Genomic DNA, 22588 nt, shown 5'->3' on the forward strand with positions numbered 1-22588 from the left:
TGAGGTATATTATACTGTTTTAAATAATAAAGATATATTGTGTATTAAACAATATACAACCTCAAATAATATTATATGTAACGGACCATTAATGAGTCGATATTCGTAGAAACAAATGTTATATTCTTTCTAATTACATGCGTTGTCGCAATGCGTTTTACTTGTTGCCATAACCATTTTAGTAAAGATTATTCTTTTTGGAGGACCCTTGACATTGTAGAATGTTATTGACCACAATAACGGGAATTCTCAAAGCAAACATAATGCAGGTGATGCAAATTTGCTCTTATGGAGACGTGGCCGCAAAATGTAACCAACAACGTGAAAATACAACTTTCATTTATGTAATAAAAAATGTAAACTGTCGTCGGGTCATAGTGCTTTCTTTTACGCATTTGTTTAATGCATTTATGCCTAGTGGACTCTCACATCCTTCTAAATTGGATCAATTTATTTCCAAAATAAGGGATGTCTAGTATATTTATTTCTATATTTAGAATATTTATTTCAGAAATTCCTTTCAGCAAACAGCGCAGACCCTGATGAGACGCCGCATAATGCGGCGTCTCATCTGGGTCTTTTGTTTGCCAAGGCCTTTTTTCTAGACGTTAGGCATAAATGCGTTAATTTTAGTATAAATATTTAGGGTTCCTTATCCCTGCGGTACTTTGTATGTTGCTTAATATCAAGTTAGTTTACGCCCTTCGCTCTGGTGGTTAATTTCAACGCAGTGTCACTTATGTTTTCGTCTTATCTCGATAGTGTTCGTTTAGTCCTTATGTCCGTTTACTCTTTCAGTTGTTTATATTCAATAGATATGCTGCTGGTAGTTTAAGTATTTAATTATTTGTGTAATACTTGCCTTCACAGTGGGCTAGTACAACCACACAGCGAATTGATAAACCGAATACTAGTAGTTCGTACTGCTCCATTAACACATTTATGCCTTGTGGACTCTTCCATCTTCTAAATGGGATCAATTTATTTCCAAAATTAGGAATGTCTGATATATTTATTTCTATATTTAGAATATTTTTTACACAAACTTCAATAAGCAAACAGCGCAGACCCTGATGAAACGCCGCATCATGCGGCGTCTCATCAGGATCTACGCTATTTGCCAATGCATTTTTTTCTAGACGCTAGGCATATGTGGGTTAAAGAGACTTTTCACCAGATTCTAAAAATGACATCTTTTCATCATGATTACAACTTTGGTCATAAAAGAAGAGTGCAATTAACAGTAATGGCGAAGACTCAGAATCAAAACACAGTTGCATTTATAAATAATGATCATTTGGATATGAAAAAAGTTACACCTACAAACCAATTCAAATTCAAAACATCAAATTAAACACTTAAATTGGCGCTATCTGTGAACAATTCCCTATAAGTTCTACCGGTATATGTTTTTTACGTCATTAAACTCCATAAATAGGCTGTAAAAGTTTTTTTATTTCATGATATAAATGAATGATAACTAGAAATTTCAATTTGGTATAAATGATATTGTTCTGAATGTGTCGTTTCATAAAAATAAAAAATTAGCAGCAAGTTTGAAAACGTAAATAACTGTGTATCAAATTGGCTACCCAGAACTTAGGCAAAAAGTAACTAATGACGTTGAGAAATTTCGTTTAGATTACCAGTTTTGGTTCGCAGATCAGGATTTGTATTTGAACTGTGCAGTGTTTGACCTTTTAATGACTTCGAACTGCAACACATTGTTAGAGTGGCACGTGTTTACATGAATTCCGCTTTTCTGAGCTCTCGCGAGACAACGCTTGATGGATCTTGCCCATTCCTATTAAAAGTAATATGTTGATAATTTATTGGATGCTGCCTTAACGTTTCTTAGGCGATATGTCCGTATTAGCTTTTCGTTGCCTAAAATACACTACTATTTGATTTTGGAAATATTTCTTTAATTTTCATTTCTATTGTTTTATTTTATGTGATTGACACTAAGTTGGAAAAGAAACACATTTAAAGAAAATTAATCTAAAATATATATTCAGTGCAGCAGTTTTAATAGAAAATGTGAGATACATGAAAATAAAACACAAAGAAAACAAATATCAGAGTCGTAACAATAATTGATGCGACAAAGTAGCGTCGTTCGATGGGTCCAAGCTATAATAATAATTGATAGGAATTATTATTGATAAGAAAATGCTGCGTTGTTAGTTGAGTCAAAGCTATAACAATGATTAAAAGGAAAAAGCTACGTCGTTCAATGGGCAAATGTCCTTACAATAATTGATAACACAAAGCTACGTCTATATATAGGTCAAAGCCATCACAATAATTGACAAGAAAAAGCTACGTCGATATATGGGTCAAAGCCATAGCATTGATTTATGAAACAAAGCTACATCATAAAGTGGTCAATTATAACCCGCAGTCCATAATATTTTCCAAGTTTGAAACTTTGCTTATGCCGTTTCTGAAAGAAATATCACTGATCAAAATGCAAAGAAATGACATTAGTTAAATCATTACATTATAGCAACGTTTAATTTTCACGTTTCTGCATTCAATTAGTTATAATTCAGAGGTCAAAGGTGCAAACATTATCCTCAGTAAAGTGTGTTACAACAACGCAAAGTAAAAATGCAGTGAATACATGTTATAGAGAGCGTCTCTAAGCGGCTAACAAAATAAACTGACGACATTTTACGAAACAAAAATCAGCTGCTTGGCATGACCGTCCCAACATGTGAAGATTCCGTCGCAGGTTGCCATGAAGAAGTTGCCAAGACTGTCCATCTTGACCTTTAGGACGTGCGTGTGACCGTTGTCCGTGGTGGTTGTGAAGACGACGGCCTTGCCCGTCCTCATGAGGTCGATTTCACTTTGCAGAACGGTGATGGTGTGACTATGCAGTCCAGGGGGATCCTGAGTAGTGGGGGCAACCTATTGGGAGTAAAGCGGTTTATGGACTTTATTACAGTTTACTAAATAATTTAGTACACCGGTGTATCGACTTTATTAGAAAGGTCTCTCGAGGTTAGTACGTCGGCAAAGCGGCTTATTGAATTTTTTCAGAAGTTGATCGATTTTTGTACAGCGCTTTCTGGACTTATATACAGTGGTTCGTCTATATAAATACGTCAGTCTGTCGATCGACTTTAATGTATCGGAAATATGTGGGTATAACTTTACATTTAATAATATGTAAAACTTAAACATCTAATGAACATTTCAGCAGCCAAATTTCGTTTATCCTTAAAATAACGTTTAATACATAAAATCTTTCATATTTGATTGTTTTAATGAATGGCATACTTGATTGGTTTGATTGTCTTTATTACAGTTCGAACAACACAACTTCAGTTAATTAACATGGATTTTCACTTGTGTGTTTCGGTGCATTCAGCAAGAACAACTACACCAATTACCTGCAGTGTATGGACAGGATCTTCTTTCGTGTAGTCGTCTACATTGTGAACGGTGATAGGTGTCTCGTCGAATAACGCGCCATATGTCCCCATTCTCATGACCATGTCCTGATTTAAATAGTTCGCAACTCATTCTGATTTAATAGTTTAATAAACGATTCTGAAGCGTAACATCGATATAGCTGCATGGTATATCACACACATTCACTATCAATTATGTACATAACAATTGGTAATAGCTTAAGTTTAAATCATTTTACAAACTAGTTCGATACGTCATTGTGAACTGTAGAACAGACCAAGATTATAGCATTCTTTTTTCTTCGATTTCATGATTGGCTACATCATCAGTTTGACAAAAAGATTTTATGGGAACGAAATAACGTGTCTTCACAGCAAAGCAGTGAATGATAAAGAGACTTACCTTGAGCGCTTCAAGTTCCTTTCTCGTCTGCTCTCCATCGGAATGCAGAGGCATTATGGGATAGCGCGTGCGCACTGTACCGACACCTTCGATTTCCGGTATGATTATTCTTGTACCGGAAGCCACTACCTTTCGGACATTGCCTTCTTGGTCCAGGACACCGACAACGCCTATATGTGAAACAGGAGTGAACTAAGACCTTTGAATAAAACAGCATTTATTTGCAACACGTGTGCGTCCATTCGGACGCTCTTGTGGACCAGGTGATTCAATTGTAGTTCGAATATAATGTGTCTTGTTCTGAGAAAACTGGGCTTAAATCATGTGCGTACAGTGTCGTCCCAGATTAGCCTGTGCAGTCCGCACAGGCTAATCAGGGACGACACTTTCCGCTTTAATGGTATTTTTAGTTTCAAGGAAGTCCCTCCGTACCGAAAATCAAGTTTAGGCTGAAAGTGTCGTCCCTGATTAGCCTGTGCGGACTGCACAGGCTAATATGGGACGACACTTTACGGACATGAATTAAGCCCAGTTTTCTCAGAACAAGACACTAATAGAGAGTCTCCTTCTGGGCAAAGGGAAAAACGGGATTTAATGCACGCGCACTTTCCCGCCTTAACAAGATTTTCGCTCAGAGGAAACTTCCTTTAAACGAAAAATGATATAAAAGCGGAAAGTGTCGTCCCTGATATCTTGTTCGGACTGCACAGGCTAATCTTGGACGACACATAACGAATATGCATTACGAACATGAGGCTAAAATGGAAAAGAAGTATTACATTACAATAAGCTAATCTTAAATGCTACCTCATTTCTACCAATGAACGACGGAGGCTGAGTAATTTCCCTTTACCGAACGAATGATTCGAATTGATGAATTAATAAAAGCGAGGTGGACAAGTCAGCTTCACCAGAAGGAGAAAACCCTTTTATAACACGTGGTAGATATTTTAGGGCAAAGTACAAAGTACCAAACAAAAACGTCATAGAACTAAAATGGACTTTTTTAAATTTAGTAAAATGACCATTTTCAAAATAATTGACATAGATTCAAAAAAGAAAGTACACATTATGTTCAAACAACCGAGATAACACCCCCGACTAAATCAAATGTTAAAAATAGTGGTTTATGAAAGGATAATTTTCATCAGAAAACGGTAAAATAATAAAATGTTTAAAACGTTTTTTCTTGATAATTTACACAATTCGTAAAACATACGAAAATATGTGAACATGTCACTTTAATAATGTACTGGGGCCCGTCTTATCAAAGATCGTACGACATTCTCACCTTACGATGCAATTTTCGAAGCGCCATAAATACGTAACCGTCACATTTATAATTACTTTTGTTGAACGTTTCCATTCATTTTCAAAGTAGCTGTCAAATATCCTTTATATTTGAAACATACACATCATTATCACTTATATTTTTAAATTACAAAATTAAATCGTATGTTAACATTGTCGTACGATCTTTGATAAGACGGACCCCAGACCTTTAGCTGTGTCTGCACTGCCTGCATCGACCGACGTGCTGCTTGCGAACAGGTCCGCGGGTGTTCGGTAGAAACTCTTCTCGTGCGTTCCGTTGAAGGCTTCATCCGGCGTCAATCCGCCGGTGCGCGGCAGTCCGTCTGCAGTGTTCTCGACGTCTTTAATGTCGTCTGCGTCGAAAGACCCTGACGAAGATAATAGCATAATGCTTTGGTTTAACCCATTTATGCCTAGCGTCTAGAAAAAAGGCCTTGGCAAACAGCGGAGACCCAGATGAGACGTCGCATAATGCGGCGTCTCATCAGGGTCTGCGCTGTTTGCCTAAAAGAATTTCTGCAAGAAATATTCTTAATATATAAATAATTATACTAGAAATCCCTAATTTTGGAAATAAATTATTCCAATTTAGAAGGATGGAAGAGTTTAATGATGCCAATAACGCATATATTGTACTTTGTGATGCCATTAGTGCTACAGTCTACCCTGCTGATAAAGACCACTCAAGGGGTGTTGGTCGTAGTCGTCTTTGTTCACAGGTGTTCTTGCATATACTGTACTATGTGATGCAATTAGTGCTACAGTCTATCCTGCTGATAAAGACCACTCAAGGGGTGTGGTCGTAGTCGTCTTTGTTCACATGTGTTCTTTATTCGCAGGGTCGATTGAAACTCTCCATAATAATGCTAGTAGGCTTATAAAGGTACCTTAACTATGTTTTGGCTTGTTTGTTTAAATGTAAGAATAATAATACATGTATAACGTAATAAAGGATTAAGAACAAAGTTGTTTTTTTTTATTTATTATTTCTGCCCGAATATTTTTTTATTCATTTCCAACACCAAGCTATTATGCTTAACCATGTATATAATTACACTAATCTTCAGAAATCTTGTATTAATGGTAGTAATATTGGCCATATTCCAAATAATACGAGATAGTGAAAAACGCAGGACAAAATGAGCCTAAATCTGGTAGGACGGGGCTGATTGCATGTACGTTAAGTGTAGTTCCTGATATACACTGTACGCCTGTGCAGTCCGGGCAGGCTAATCAGGGACGACAATTTACGGTTTTAGTGAATGTTTCGTTTAAATGAAGTATTTGCTTAACGAGATTCCAATTTAGGCGGAAAGTGTCGTCCCTGATAAGCCTGTGCGGACCAAAAAGGCTAATCTGGGATTCAAATATTGAGCATATTATTTACCGCATTTCAGCCTCGATAGACAAGGTTATGAAATTGTGAACTGTGTTGCAAATAAACCAACATAAGTTTATGTAGTGCGCGTTTTATTGAGAAAAGTATTAAAATGTAAAAAAGTAAGTGGTTTTATACCTACAAGTACACTGTACTCATTGGCATGTTTTGGTTTTGAGCAATGTTATTCGCATATGAACTAAGACGAACAGTTTTTATTATTATCGTGATCACACATGTGTAATAAATCTAACTATATCAAATTATACCAGAAATCAGCAGTTTTGTGTTTGATTTCGTATATTGTTCATGAAATCTCACTAAAAGTCGTCATTCAAAAATGTTCATGTTCCAATTAAATCAGGAGACCCTTTTGTGTGTTTTAATACAATAGTTAGACAACTATTTTGAAAATTATTTCAGTTGAGTAAAACTTCGAGGGACTAAAACCTGAAAAATGTAATAAAACAGGTAAAATAGTTAAAATTTTAGTGGTTTTTAACCTACATACACTGTAACAAATAGTGGTTTTGACCTATAATAACACTGCGGTCATTTCATTGTTTGATTATCTTATATGCAATTGTTTATATGCGAACGATATTTGATTATTATAATGATCACATGTCTTATAAATCTAATTAAATCAAATTATTCCAGAAATCAGCAGTTTTGTGTGTGATTTTATTCATTTCAACCCAAAATCACTAATAGATGTTGATAAAAAAAAGTCGTTGGAATGAAACAAGGAGGCCATATATGTGTTTTTAAAACACTGATTAGACAAATATGTTGGAAATTGTTAACTTGGTAAAAGAATTCGCAGAATTAAAATTTGAAAAATGGGCAAATTTGCAACAATAAAATGCGAAATTTTGTGGTTTTTCCCTAAAATAAATACATGGAAAATTATTATTTTTTTACTGAACTATCAGAAAGGTTTCTGATACCTATTTAATACCCCAAAACACTGAACCCCTGGGTAAATTCCCAGACTGAAAATGTCTATTTATTAAATTATTCCAGAAATCAGAGGGAAAACTTTCGATTTTGAGTGATTTTACCCAAAAAAATGATAGATATGCACTGCTGTGACACTTAAGAAATGGGTTATCTGGAAGGATATAAAATTTTCTTTTCAAATATACACACACATTCTTGGCCTCAAAACTTGCAATAAACACCAGTGGGCTCTCGGACCATGATAATCTGCTTTATCGATTTATTTATTATTAAAGTAAATGAATATTTGCCAAAAAAGCATAATTCCCCCCCCCCACCCCCCAAAAAAATAAATAAAACAAAACCTTTTGACCTTACAAAAAGTACAAAATTAACAAAATAATTATAATAAATGTTTTTCTTGTAAAGATTTTTGATTATCAGCATAATTAATAATAAAGTTTTGTATTATTTAATTTGATTTGTAAAAGATCGCAACGAAAAATCAGCACCTCGATATTTTCTCCTTTTTTTGATAGGTTCGCGGCCATTTTGAAAATGGCGGCAATTTTGAAAAATATGAATAGGGTCCATAGCCTTTTTTGTCTTAAATGCTTTAAACTACCAATGATCAAAGTGTGTTGCTTTTATCTAAAAATGTGAACAATTCCACTGAATACAAGCACCATATGTGGTGGAGGATGTGACCGCGGTTAGATTTTAATGCAGCTTTAAGGTGGAAGTGTAAACTCGTTGAATTCAGTTATTTCTTTATTTAAGGACTGAAACAACATGTTGAAAATAATATACAAATAAAGGTTTCTGATAATACAAAAAAAGAAAAACACTTGCTTATGTAACATACGTTCAATGAACATTGAAATTATAGATTGAATTAGGAAAATCCTATTTTTTGTACATTAAGCGGCCATTTTGAAGCCATTTTGAATTATATGAAATATTTAATTCATTTTTTCGTGTAGAAATTACGGTGGCATAAAGGGGACATAGGCAATATTTTATTTAACAGTCTCTATGACGTGCGCACGTCATAGCTATGACGTGCGCACGTCATACAGTTGCATAAAAAAATTTTTTACAAAAAAATTATTATGTTTTTTCTTTGCGAAATCGTTGTTGTTCTCTGTTCTTATTTTGTGTCGAAATTTCATTGAATTGTCATATTTATAAATATATAATGTATTATTAATTTAGTTACTTACTATAGTATAATGACACGTGACATTACTTTATTTATGATTATATGCATTAAAGACGATGTACTTATGTATAAGTCTAATAAACTGTCTGTTCTGTTCTGTTCTGTTCTGTTCATAAAGGGGGCATAGGCAATATTTTGTTTGACAGTCTCTATGACGTGCGCACGTCGTAGTTATGACGTGCGCACGTCATAGCTATGACGTGCGCACGCGATAGACATGACGTGCGCACGTCATAGTTATGACGTGCGCACGTCAATGCTATGACGTGCGCACGTCAAGGCTATGACGTGCGCATGCGATAGCTATGACGTGCGCACGCCATAGTTATGACGTGCGCACGTCATAACTATGACGTGCGCACGTCATAGAAATAGTTAAATAATATAACATAGGAAATATTTTATTTAACTATTTCTATGACGTGCGCACGTCATAGTTATGACGTGCGCACGTCATAACTATGGCGTGCGCACGTCATAACTATGACGTGCGCACGTCAAAGCTATGACGTGGGCACGTCATAATTATAACGTGCGCACGTCATATCTATCGCGTGCGCACGTCATAGCTACGTCATAGCTACGACGTGCGCACGTCATAACTATGACGTGCGCACGTCATAGAAAATAGTTAAATAAAATATTTCCTATGTCCCCTTTATGCCGCCGTAAGAAACATATTTTAATTAATGTATAACATAAAGCAGTTAATTTCAATGCCAATGTGATTTCCTAAATTTTGGCGGCCATCTTAAAATGGCGGCCATCTTGAAAAATGGAGATGGGTCCATAGCTAAAATTGAATAAAATACTTTTATCTACAAATGTGTCAAGTTTGTTGCCATATCAAAAAGTGATCATTCCACTGAATTCAAGCACCATATGATCCCGCTATATATCTTAAACTTACTTTTATAGCATAATTCTCATATTATGCCGTTTATTTATAAAACATATTTTCTTTACTTCATCACTCCTCCTTTCGGAATCCTACGTAACAGAAGTACTCCACGTACCCACGTGACGTATATTGTACGGGTTCCATGCCAACAGCGGGGTCAGATAGATGATCTCCAGAGGGATGGCCCACGTGTAGCGGGCGGTGTATCTATTGCAAACTTCTGTTTTCCGAATGATTTGGCAGCTTTCCATTGACATGGCGGCGACTTCTTCACTGGTCGTCTGCAACGAATTATATTAAACATTCACTTTTCGTTACACTCATGATATTAACTAAGATAAGGTTTCTGATAAGCTTGTGTGGAGTGCACGCGCTAATCCTGGAAGAAAAACACATACAATTAGCAGAATCAGATTTCACAGAACGAGGCTAAATAATGCATCTAAGCTGATATAATATATAATGTGATTAGTCTTTTGCAACGCAAATAGGCTTTTGTAATACCGCATTTCAAAATCACAGGGGAAACGATTGTTCTTTTCCAAGCATTCCCTGATTTTGGGCGGACAAAAAAGATATTTAATATAGTATTTCGTAATTCTTACCATTTTTCATTTAGAAACTTTTTTCTAACGTTTTCTTCCAAGAACATTGCTTACACCATTTTAGTGAATTTTTCTAAGACCGTTGTACGTGAAAAAACGTTCTTAGAAACTAAAACAAATTTCGTTCGTTAAACAATTCTGTAATTGGCAAAAAAGAGTTATTTTGAAAAAATTACTATCTACAAATTACGTCCCTTGAAAACAAAGGGAGACAATTATATTGCTGCTTCATGCGAGGTGGGGGACTTTTATTGCTTGGCAATGGTCTTGGTCTTCATAAAAAATATTTTGTATAGCCTTTTACATTTTCATTCAGACAACTAATTTATTAACATTTACTTCAGCAGAAGCTTCCCAGCATCTTGCAAATACACTTTCAACGCCATCGGTGCTCTCGTTTTTGTTTGAGATGAGTTCATGAGAATAACTGTAAATTTCTACGGAAGCGGAAAATCTTGGAGATAATCTAATCGAAAGTTGCCGTATGTTGGACACCTCCACATTAGTAAATAGTCTGCAAAGTTTGTTTTAAACGAGAGTTTAACATTGTACTGTTGTTTTCTAAGTATTTTGTCTTTAAATTGAACTAGTATGCTCATTAAGGCGACAATACTGAAAACTTCTTATACGTATATAATTATATTGAATTATATAGTTTACAAACGCAACCCACGTGTTTCCACGTAAAGGTTAACCCATTTATGCCAAGCGTCTAGAAAAAGGCCTTGGCATAATGCGGCGTCTCAGCAGGGTCTGCGCTGTTTGTTTAAAGGAATTTCTGTAAGAAAGATTCTAAATTAGAAATAAAAATACTAGACATCCCTAATTTTATGAAATAAATTGTTCAAATTTAGAAGGGAGAGTCCACTAGGCATAAATGGGGTTAAACAAACCGGTACGTAACCAGACGTCATTTTACCTGGGCAGCAAACAGGTTAGGGTCGGAGAAACCGCGATGATTGACAGTGTTGCCGGAAGCATCCTTTCGATGCATCCTGTACGCTCTAATAAAAAAAGTGATACATCATTTACAAAAGTGATTACTTATTGCACGAATATTGCAATAAGTAATCACTTTTCTAAATAATATATCACCGCTCGTCTTAAGTAACATGTTCATAACTAATGGTTCATTAAACGATATCAGTATAAAAACATTCATAAAATGTATTTCCAATGATCAAAAACAAAATTATAAAGGAGCATAAAAATTCTGATAACATCGCCTCATTTGGTAAAGGACCGTCATTCCGAACGCTCTAGTGGAAAAGTGAATAATATTCTTATTACAAGGTGTGCGTGTCTTTGATACACCTTTATTACAATAAAAATGTAAATTAAATGCATATATGTGTAAACGACCATGCTAAGTCTTGCTTGATCAATATGTATGTTCATAAGATGGAAATGTGTAAATAAAGGTTTCAAAGGGATACATATTTATATTTGGCAATTTATCTAAGAATCCTTTATTGTTCGGTATTTGTTCTTTGATTTTAGATGCAGAAAACAGTAAATACAAGTCGTATTAGAATTCTTGTACCGTGTTTGTACCAATGTCACTTATCATAACAGACGATACTTTCGCATATTACCAGCTCATTGTATAGTAAACAATCTCTACGAGTCTTCTGGGAAAAAAAGTATTTCAAATTTCAAATAAAAAAACAGTACCTGTTATAAAAGGCAGTATTGAGTTTTACGAGAGCATCGAACCCTTTGTTATAGTGATACAGCGTCTCCCCGAGGCCGTCGTCATAGAGATTGGCGGCGTAGTTGTCTTTCCCTGGGATCTGATACATCAGATCGTCCAGTAGGCCCCAGTCGTAGGACCTAAAATCGTACAAGAGTTCGTCTACTGTTAACTGTGACGTTTCCATAACTCCTTTGCTATGAATTCTGTGTTTCTTTTTTGACACCATGGTAATATTTTACCCTCGGAGTATCATTTGAGAAAACTTGTACAAGATTACTAAATCATTTTACATTCCAAAATTAAATACATGTGAAGCACGGGTTTCAGAGAACAATTCCAGCAATTTCGAATGTTGTACGTTGTAAAATGCGTGGAATAAAGTATGAGGACAAGTTTGTACAAACAGAGAGAAAAACGGACGGACGGACGGACAAAGACACAAAGAAAGACAGACAGACAAAAAGACAGACACACAGACACATAGAGAGACAGACAGACAGACGCAAAGACTGGTAGATAGACATAGACAGACAGACCGACATAAAGACAGACAGACGCAATATCGCCCATCATGATTCCAGTTTACCCCCTTTACTTGACAACAATGGATGTTATAAGGTTATAATATAAACAAAGTGAAACACCAGTTTCTCCGGCAGAGACGAAATCGTACGGTGATATTTAGTATGAAGTGACCCAAGGGATTCAAGTCACCTTAACCCAAGAGAAATAGCTCAAGAACAACGCAAAAACACTCACGCACAATTAACATGAGCTACTAGTGTTCATGTCAGTAGTTGAATAGTCACCTTGGCTGAATCAAGTCGGGATTCGTAGGAACTTGGCTTCTCACTCGGAATCTTGCCATGCGGGTATCCAGTAACTGCGCCGTCGTGAACTGATTTCGCATTCTACGATTAAAAGATCATATGATCCGTGTTCTTGGTAAATTGGGCGTTATGCATGTGAAAAAAGTGTCTTCCCACAATAGTCTGGCGACACTTTTCGCACTTGCATTAAGCCCAGTATAGTGCCTCTATTTCTTGCGAAAATAAAATTAAAACACGACGTTGACTCCTTAATACAACGTACCTACATCATGTCGCCAATCGACAAACAAAATCATAGGTCTGGTAATCTATTTAAAAACAATAGTCCCGAAATTCCCTCTTGGTGGGAAGCAAGGTTTATTGTCAGCTCAAAGTCTGCATCAGAAACATTTTAAATTTTTATGAAACACAATGTTTGATCGTCAATAGGTGTTCCCAATTAATACTCATGTATTGCTAATACATATTTCAGTTTGTATCGTGGTTGCAAACTTACATATTCTTACGCCGCCTCCGCTTCCCGTATCTAAGTCTCTATTTACCTTCTTGATAGGTCATCGACGAATTCAAGAGCTTTCAGTGGCAAATCATCTTGCAACGGATGGCATAGGATTCTACAAGCATACATTCGCGATCTATACATACTTAACGATATTAAAAGCAACATATGAACTGATATAACATTTTGTTATAAAGGATAATATTTTGCGTTTTTTTTCAACCATAGGTAAAATAAACTAGGTTATAAAAATCTGTTTAATGCTGTTATATTTTCAGAGAGAATCATTCTTCGGCTAACCATAAAATGAAAATGCGAAAATGTGTTTTATGTTATATGCGCCAAGCGTAGCTCCAGACCAGCATGCGAAGTCACACAGTCTGGTCAGGAGCTACCCTGTCCGCTATAGAGTCACTGCTACACTTAGTGGTATCATATGCGTACAGGGTAGCTTTTGATCAGACTGCGCGGATGCACACACAGGTCTGGAGATACGCTTGCCGCATTTTACATATGACCCTTTTTAGCTTGACGCGGGATTTATCAGTTCTCTATTAAGACACTTTTCTTTAGGGACATCTGCGTACTAATTTTCCCCACGATATGATGACTGTTTTGCCGACTAGTAATATATGGTGTACGAACTGGTCCAAAACTATTCTAAACTGTAGGGGACAGTTTAGAAACCGTCCGGGACGGTTTGTAAACTGTCCCGGACAGTGTACTAAACTGTCCCGGACAGTTTACAAACTGTCCGGGACGGTTTAGGAAAGTTTTGGACCGTTCGTGCGCATAAACCGTCCGGGACGGTTTAAACTGTCCGGGACAGTTTAGTAAACTGTCCGGGACGGTTTAAACTGTCCGATACGGAATTATTTATATCAACCAATCAGAACACTCCTTACATTAATGCTTTACTTTAGAAGTCGTAATGTAATATCGTTGTCATCTCGAGCGACGCTATTTTTCTCGGACAAAACATGATTTTGAAAATATTCAATCAATCATTGCTGCCAAAAACTCCAGAGTTAAAAATGAATATTCTGTTCACATTGCTAGCCAGAGCATCCAATCTTGTCAGTGAAGAGTTAATCACCTCAAGGGACCTATTTGTCTCTAAAGTTCTTGTAATGGAATTAAACACATCCCGACAAGTCTCTAAAAACCGATCTCTGTCCATATTCGCGTACAAATGATAAATTATCGAACAATCACTCGAGTAAACGTTACTAAAAAGGAAATTCTCACATTCGAAATGGCACACAAATGCGAAGTGTTACGAGTGTTCTGATTGGTTGATTGACTCCTCTTAAGAACCTATGCCGTACTAAAATTAATGCCTGTAAACCGTCCGGGACAGTTTAGGAAACCGTCCCGGACAGTTTCCTAAACTGTCCCAGACGGTTTGTAATCCACAAAATAAATCGCCCGGTACAGTTTACAGACGCACGAGCGGTTCAAAAGTAAGAAACTGTCCGGGACAGTTTAGTAAACTGTCCGGGACAGTTTACAAACCGTCCCGGACGGTTTATAAACCGTCCCGGACAGTTTAGAATAGTTTTGGACCAGTTCGTACACCATAGTAATAAGAGTTGGCGAGCGCAGGCGTTCCGGTAACCACATATTGGTACACATGACCTATATTCATAACCACTAAGTTAATTTAGGCGTTCTATGTCATTTAATCGGAGAAACTGATATTGTGGATTTATAAATAAATCGAATCCCGTGTGTTCATACTCTGACGCTCCAACACTTACCTGTAGTTCCACTGCGCGTAAATAGGTGTCCCATTGACGACGTTCATGATCGTGGTGGGGAGGTACGCATAGTTCTCCAGAATGTCTTTTCCACCGGTGTACGAAGTGAATCGAACCTGTTACCATAGTAACGAAGGAATCAGCTTGAGTATGCAGTCATGTGTGTGTTTTATCTTAAGGCAATGCTATTTGAGTGCAGTTTCAAGGTAAGTTAGTACTAAATTAGATTCCAATATAAAATGATTTAATGGGTTGTAACCCACAGTATTTATTGTGTTGCAATCTGGATCATCAGACGATTTATTCCAATATTACGGAGGTTCCGTAGATAGTCGATCACGGTTGGATTGAGTTGGTCACCGTTAAACATGTAACATGTGTATGTTTCGGATAGAATTGGAATCGATTTTGGAACTAGTGTTTTATAATTTTCTGTTTTTATGTTTGATACCAACAATATGAATACGCAAATCGTGCCAAGTTTAAACATGTATCATAACTCATATTACCCGTTGGGTGTCAACCTATTTACCTCTATGTAAAATTATGCGTGTCAAACTTATGTCCTATCACTCTGAATCAAATTGCAAATTTCTCACGTCTCATTTTCTTCATTCTCTGACGTCCGTATGTGTCATCGCTACGTTTCATAAATCCGACTAAACAAGCAGTAATTTGGGCATTAAACATCATTATGTCCCCGATTAGCAAACAGCTCAAAACACCATAAAACCTTATGTAAATTATTGTTTAAGAAAATCTGCATACAATAAAGTAACATTTTATTTAAAATATTAACATGGGTGTTTGGGATTTTGTCTACATCATTAAACCTCATTAAACTTAATCAAAGGCGTTCAACCGTTGTATTTTTCATCGTTACATACTCGAATACCCTTTGTAACTTCAAACGATTTAAATAAAGACATTATAGTAATAGTAGTTTTTAAGTTATTATGTTCATAAATCAGAATTCCAGTAAAGACCACATCGACCTGACCTAAATCGACTCAGCTGAGCTATCATAAGAACCAAAAGACCAACCAAGTTTGATGAAGATTTAGCTCAAAATGTGACTTCTAGAGTGTTAACAAGGTTTCACTATAACTATATCAGGAAAACAGCCCCACCCCCTGGCAGCTGTTTTTCGCCGGACCAGAACCATTTTCGAACTCATCCAAAATATCATTAGAACGAATGGTCTGACTAAGTTTCATGATGATTGGACAATAAATGTGACTTTTATGGTTTTACTATAGCTGTATAAGGAAACTGCCCCGTTCCCTGGCGGCCATGTTTTTCAGCTAACCGGAACCGGTATTATTGGGACATATGTTCTGACCAAGCTTCATAAAGATTGGTCTAAAATGTGAATTCTAGATTGTAAATAAGTTTTTCCTATTGACACATAAAAAAATGCTTCGCCCTCATGCGACTATTTTTTTTAACAGACCGGAACTATTGTCGAACAATACATTTTGCTTCGAGAGTGTTAGCAAGTTAACCATTGCCTTATACAGCCAATGGCGGCTCTATTTTTCAATCAACTGGAACCATTTTCGAACTTGTCAAATATATCATGTTGTTCTGATTCATGAAGTTTCATGAAGATCGGACAAAAATATTGCCTCTAGAGTGTTTACAATGTAAATAAGGTAAATGTTGACGACGCATGACGGACGACACATGACGCACAACACACGACGGACAAACGGCTTTCACAAAAGCGAAAATATAAAGAAATCATGTCAAATAAAGATGGGGAAGATTTCTGCATGTCATTGTATATTCTTCTTTATGTGAGGTATTTTAAAGAGTAAACGATACAAACAATTTAGCCGACGTACCTATCTAATTGTTGACGATGTTAGTGGCAACAAATGACGTTCTTTCTTAATCCTAAACAACATACAATACACAGTTGATCATAATCCGTATATCGCGCTCTTTGCGTAAATCAGCACTGACCTTTTCTTGAAGGTCAAACCAGCTGGATGCGTCGATGAAATGTCGGTCACTGAAGAACGGTTCCTCGAGCTCTTCCGTGTTGGTCGTCCAGGCGCCCTCCAGGTAACAAAGCACCGGTTTGAAGTACCTTCGGTAGTCTCGCACCGAGTAGTCCTGGTCCTTGAACGCTGAAATACGTTGTCTAAAGTAATCAAACTTCAGCTGCCCGAGCAGGAGAGAAACTTTTTTAACCCATTTATGCCTAGTGGACTCTCCCATCCTTCTAAATTGGATCAATTTATTTCCAAAATTAGGGATGTCTAGTATATTTATTTTGTATATTTATAATATTTCTTACAAAAATTCCTTTACGAGAACAGCGCAGACCCTGAAGAGACGCCGCATCATGCGGCGTCTCATCTGGGTCTACGCTGTTTGCGAAGGCTTTTTTTTCTAGACGCTAGGCATAAATGGGTTAAAGCACGGGCATGGTCCTTTGTATGACAAAGATTAAGTTGCCAAATAATACTTTGCACTGGTCGTTCCTAAACAGTGTCCTCGGATTTAATCATTGTATGTTTAATATGTTTTTGTTTGTATTTTCCCATGATGTCTTCGGTATTGGGTCGCTTGCTTAAACAAAAGACTAAGGGACAACACCAATAATTGATACATATAAGGTTTCTATGGTTTCGTTATTCCTGTGTTCCGTATGCGGGCTCATGGAACAGAAAGAGAACAAATATAAACGTGAGAAGAGTGAAGAGTATTTCTTTATTTCATGATAAATGTGTGTGAAAATACGTAAGAATACAATACGATTCTTATTCTTTGAGAACACAAGGTGTGCGAGTGAAAGCTTCAAGAAATCTCTACTTGATTACTGCGCATTTGTTAATTTGTTAATTTGCCAGTTTATATTTGACAATTTCACATTTGTTCATTTTCTACACGGACTCAAATACACAACTCGACCCTTCCTATACATGTACTTAAGTTCAATTCGACGTTGTCGGTTCAGTTTTTACTTCAAAGTATCCCGGATACTTTTAAGTAAACTTCAGTGTATCCAGGGTACGGAAAAAACGCTTAAATGCAACCGGCCATACTCCGGGGTACTTTTTGTATATGGTTCGTACTCCGGTTAATTTGAAATGTATATAAGAGTACCTGGGTATTTCTAAGTAGTACCCCAGCCAACAGTGACCAATCGATCTGCACTTAACATCCCTTTGTAAAATATAGGCGCCTACCTTTGAACCAGAGTTTCATTTCCTCAATCTGCTCTTCAGGCGTTTCTTTACTCAGAACCTCCTCCGGAACTTCCGGGAACGGAATATCCACCTGACCATGATATGTGCCGTCCGACGCGGGCATCGCCAGACGGTAGTCGTTATGACGTGTGCGGAACTCAACGCCGTTCATCACCACGTTCAGCTCACCCATACCTATGGTTCTAAAGAAATGTGGTCATACGTTTGTATGGTGTTTTTTTTTATAGCTATGACCCAATGTCACGGCGGTTAATCACGCGCGCCACCTCTTTTTGAAAAAAAAAGAGTTGGCGCGCGTGATTAACAGCCGTGAATGTCGTCGACGTGCATGTTCTCATTTTATTTGAGCCGCGTTCTGAGAAAACTTGACTTAATGCATGAAGCTAAAGTGTCGTCCAAGAATAGCCTGTGCAGTCCTTACATGCTAATTAGGGACGACACTTTCCGCGTTTATGGAACTTTGTTAAAAGGAAGTCTCTTTCAGACAAAAATCCAGTCTAGGCGGAAAGTGTCGGTCCTGATAGCTGGACGGACACTTAACGCACATGCAATAAACTACATTCTTCGATACGTAGATGCACTGAACTTTTCCTCAATTTTACATTACATTATATTACATTGAACGTGCATTGAGACAAAAAAGCATGTGATATCAAATACAAAAACCGATACATGCTCATGTGTTGATTGGTATATAGATGGGTTTTTCTAACTAGTTAAACAAGCTAAATGATAATCAATCTTCCTAAAGCAGTGTATCGCCCTATTGGTGCAAAAAGGTACCACGTGTCTTCTAATTTCAATGTAACATGGTACCTTTTTTGCATCAAGTGGGCGATATTTTATTCGAAACGCTTATATGGCTATAATACATAATATCACAATAAGCGAAACTTGTCCATTTGCAATTGAACACAAACCTTGTGTTACTGGAATGTTCGTGTATCCCAGCAACGCTGAACGCCGACTGGTCCGCGGTGTGGTATATGCGGTCGCCATTAACAATGTTCCGTACCTGCAAGTTTACCAGTAACACAAAGACTTTATTTTCCGAACGGAAAGTATGTTTCAGGTAATGACAATCGGTGTATTCTCGGTGTGCTTCAAAAGAATATATTTGACTGGAAACAGCTAAAGAATTGCAGAATAATAACATGAATTTTACGGCATTACCTGTTTCAGACCGGAACTACCGTCAGAGCGTATGCGCTCTTCAACAAACGTCTGCTGCAGCATCACCTGGCGGGCAAGATCACCGACAGTCCTCTGTATGTAGCTGAGCTCACGTATAAGATGTTCGACCTTGACCGTGAGTTCTTGACGTACAAAAACATATATATCTGAGAAAACGAGGCTTATTGCATGCGCGTAGGGTATCGTCCCAGATTAGCACGTGAAGTTTACATAGGCTAATCAGGGATGACACTTTACGCGCATGCAATAAGCCTCGTTTTTTCGTAGCAAAATTCAGTTAAGGCGGAAAGTGTCGTCCATGATTATCCTGTGCGAAATGCACACGATCACATGAGATAACACTTTGCGCACATGCATTAAGCCCCGTTGTCCCAGAGCGTTGTTCATGTATAATATATCACCAACATAAAAGTGCCTGTAAAGAGTTTTTTTTAAAGATTTGTTGCAGTAATTCATCTGCACAGATGTATCAACGACGTCAGCGCACATCGCTAATACTTTAATATAGGTATTGTTTCAAGAAAAAATATTCCGCAAAAGGTATTTCCAGTGCATGTTAAATGCATAACATAACTAAACAGCTAAATAGTTTTATATTCTTTTTTTTAACTCGTGGTTTTATAAAACTTCAAAGTACGTACCAAGTGTCCCAAAGGCACTCCCAACGTTCTCCGCGATGCATGCCAGCACTAGGCACGAAAGCGGACCCTGTAAATATTAGATGTTTAATGGTTAACAGAACGGCCATCGGTATATTTGTGAGTGTATGTCGAAGTTTAATTAACCCATTCATGCCTAGCGTCCTGAAAAAAGGACATTGCAAACAGCGAAGACCCAGATGAGACGCCGCATAATGCGGCGTCTCATCTGGGTCTGCGCTGTTTGCTGAAAGGAATTTCTGTAAGAAATATTCTAAAAATAGAAACAAGTATACTAGACATCCCTAATTTTGGAAATAAATTGATCCAATTTTGAAGGATGGGAGAGTCCACTGGGCATAAATGGGTTAAGTCCGTCCGCGCCTGCATTAGTTATGGACTCGGGGTATCACAGGACTCGTACCTAATTACGTTACTAGACCAGCGAAAGTCGGGAAGAATATTGAATTATAGTTGCAATTTACAACCGTTTAGTTGTTACTAAAAGAGTTTAAATTGTGGTATGGTCTTGGGTTGCGTGGGGCCGGAGAAGCCGCATGAAACCCAGCCTTTCTGATATTGTTACGATTAAAAAAGAACTCACAAGCTTCCATCAACGAGGATTGAAACCGTGTCGGCTAGGTGAGAAGCGCGTGTAAAGACAGAGGTAAACATAACAAGGCAACAAATTCCCGCCACGTTTTATAGGTTGAATCTTCGCGCGAAATTTGATACAGAACCATAGTCGACAATACGAGTACATTCTAACGTAATATCCAACGATCAATTAAGAAGCATAATTTTTTAAAGTCAACGTGGGTTTCAACGATCGAGAACTCTCTAAAATGAATAAGCCACGCTCTGGGGAAAGTGGGCATAATGATAAGCCTGTGTAGTTCGCTAACCCTTTGCACGCTGGGAAATTTGTCGTCTGCAAAAAAATGTGGTCTGCTGAATTTCTAAACTTAGCATTTTTCTTGGATTTTTTTCAAAGAAAACTATCAGAAAAGCAAACAGTTTTGATCCTGATGAGACGCCACGTTCTGTGGCGTCTCATCTGGATCCAAACTGTTTGCAAAGGTCTCCAAAATTCGGTTCCAGCCCTGAAAGAGCTTATAAGGGATGGCTTTTTCCGCTGCAATTTAACTTTTCGTTTTAAGCGTATCTTTTAAACGAAAATACAGGCTAAGATGAAAATGCCGTCCCTAATTAGCCTGTGCTTACTGCACAGGCTAATATGGGACGACACTTAAAGCACATTCATTAAGCCCGGTTTTCACAGAGCTAGGCTTATTTTCAACGCAACTCTGAAGCACCTGGCAATACGAGAAAGATGGTCAGTTTACAATTTGGACCAAAAATACTAATTAAAACATCAACAATCATCATACATTCGGCAAAATTAATATTGTCAATTAATAATGTTTGAGTTATTTCTAGCTACTTGCGCAAATGTAATCAGTTCGTATAATTTATGTAAACAGTTCCGCAACTCATTGGCGTGCTTTCCATGAATTATTAGTGTAGACGCATAATACATATTAAAATATTAGGCGCCACAAACGTTGTTTATTATAATGTCCATCGATCAAAATGATATATATGCACAGCTATTATGACCAATATACAAGTAAATAATAACAAAATGCGTTTAAATGCAAAATAAAATTTGACGTATGCCTTAAGTTATCTTATAGAGGTGCAAAAAGGTATTTTTAAATCTGCTTTATTTTCGTAATGCGCAGTAACGAGTGTTAAAGAAGCAAAATTCTTTATTAAAAAGGCAGTCCAATGTCCCCTGGATAAAATGTGCAATGGTAAAATATAATATGAAATAGTGCATGTAAAACAAAACATCAACAATGCATGACTTCATAAGTTACGTTTATTTTTTTATTGATTTATAACAAACTCAGCATACTTACCAAATGCATTCCTGATATTTGCGGATCTTAAAATTCCACTCCTCGAAATATGTCAAGATTCAAATGGCAACTGTCCATGAGAAGCTGAGTTTATATGTGCTCGAAGACGCATGACGTGGGTGAAATTCGGAACCGTTTTCACCCGTCCGTGAACAAAATAATTTATTTTTTGAAGAAAAAAACACATCTCATTTATCGAGATAATTGAGCTTTTCATAAACACAGTTACCAATACATTAAGGTAATAGTTTTCGTATTGTGTCGTGGGGCGCGAACAGTTTTGTTACGGCTGACTTTTTTTGCGATGTTAGATCTTTTTATATATAATGTTTAAATTACCCTCTAATACGTCAATGGTGTTCGTATTTTGTGACACCATACACAGCTGTGGGTTCATTTTAGGGCAGCAACTGACTTTGTTTGTATATTCACAGCAATCATCACTTTTTGTTACTTGCACTTGCTTTTTAACCCCTGACTAGATTTTAGTTTGTGCTTGTTTAATCTTCGATTGACGTTTCAATAATTTCGAAGAGAACGCGCTGAATATATTGCTACTCACCATCAATAGTTTTTTAATCATTTTAACCCATTTATGCCCAGTGGACTCTCCCATCCTTCAAAATTGGATCAATTTA

At 37.0% G+C, this 22588-nt stretch overlaps 1 protein-coding gene across 1 annotated transcript; it reads right to left on the minus strand.

Moving 5' to 3' along the window:
• Window positions 1–2013: 2013 nt before the first annotated feature.
• Window positions 2014–22347, minus strand: LOC127869902 (uncharacterized). The gene is made up of 15 exons (XM_052412560.1): window positions 22290–22347; window positions 19367–19509; window positions 19114–19208; window positions 18173–18375; window positions 16941–17107; window positions 14973–15088; window positions 13256–13327; window positions 12693–12794; window positions 11862–12020; window positions 11107–11191; window positions 9698–9863; window positions 5325–5507; window positions 3826–3995; window positions 3402–3509; window positions 2014–2916 (listed from the first exon to the last, which is right to left on the minus strand). Exons 1-15 carry the CDS (start codon window positions 22345–22347, stop codon window positions 2677–2679), a joined length of 2067 nt encoding a protein of 688 aa, XP_052268520.1. The 3' UTR covers window positions 2014–2676.
• Window positions 22348–22588: the final 241 nt, after the last annotated feature.

This window comes from Dreissena polymorpha, chromosome 2 (assembly GCF_020536995.1).
Source record: "Dreissena polymorpha isolate Duluth1 chromosome 2, UMN_Dpol_1.0, whole genome shotgun sequence".
Classification (NCBI taxonomy): domain Eukaryota; kingdom Metazoa; phylum Mollusca; class Bivalvia; order Myida; family Dreissenidae; genus Dreissena; species Dreissena polymorpha.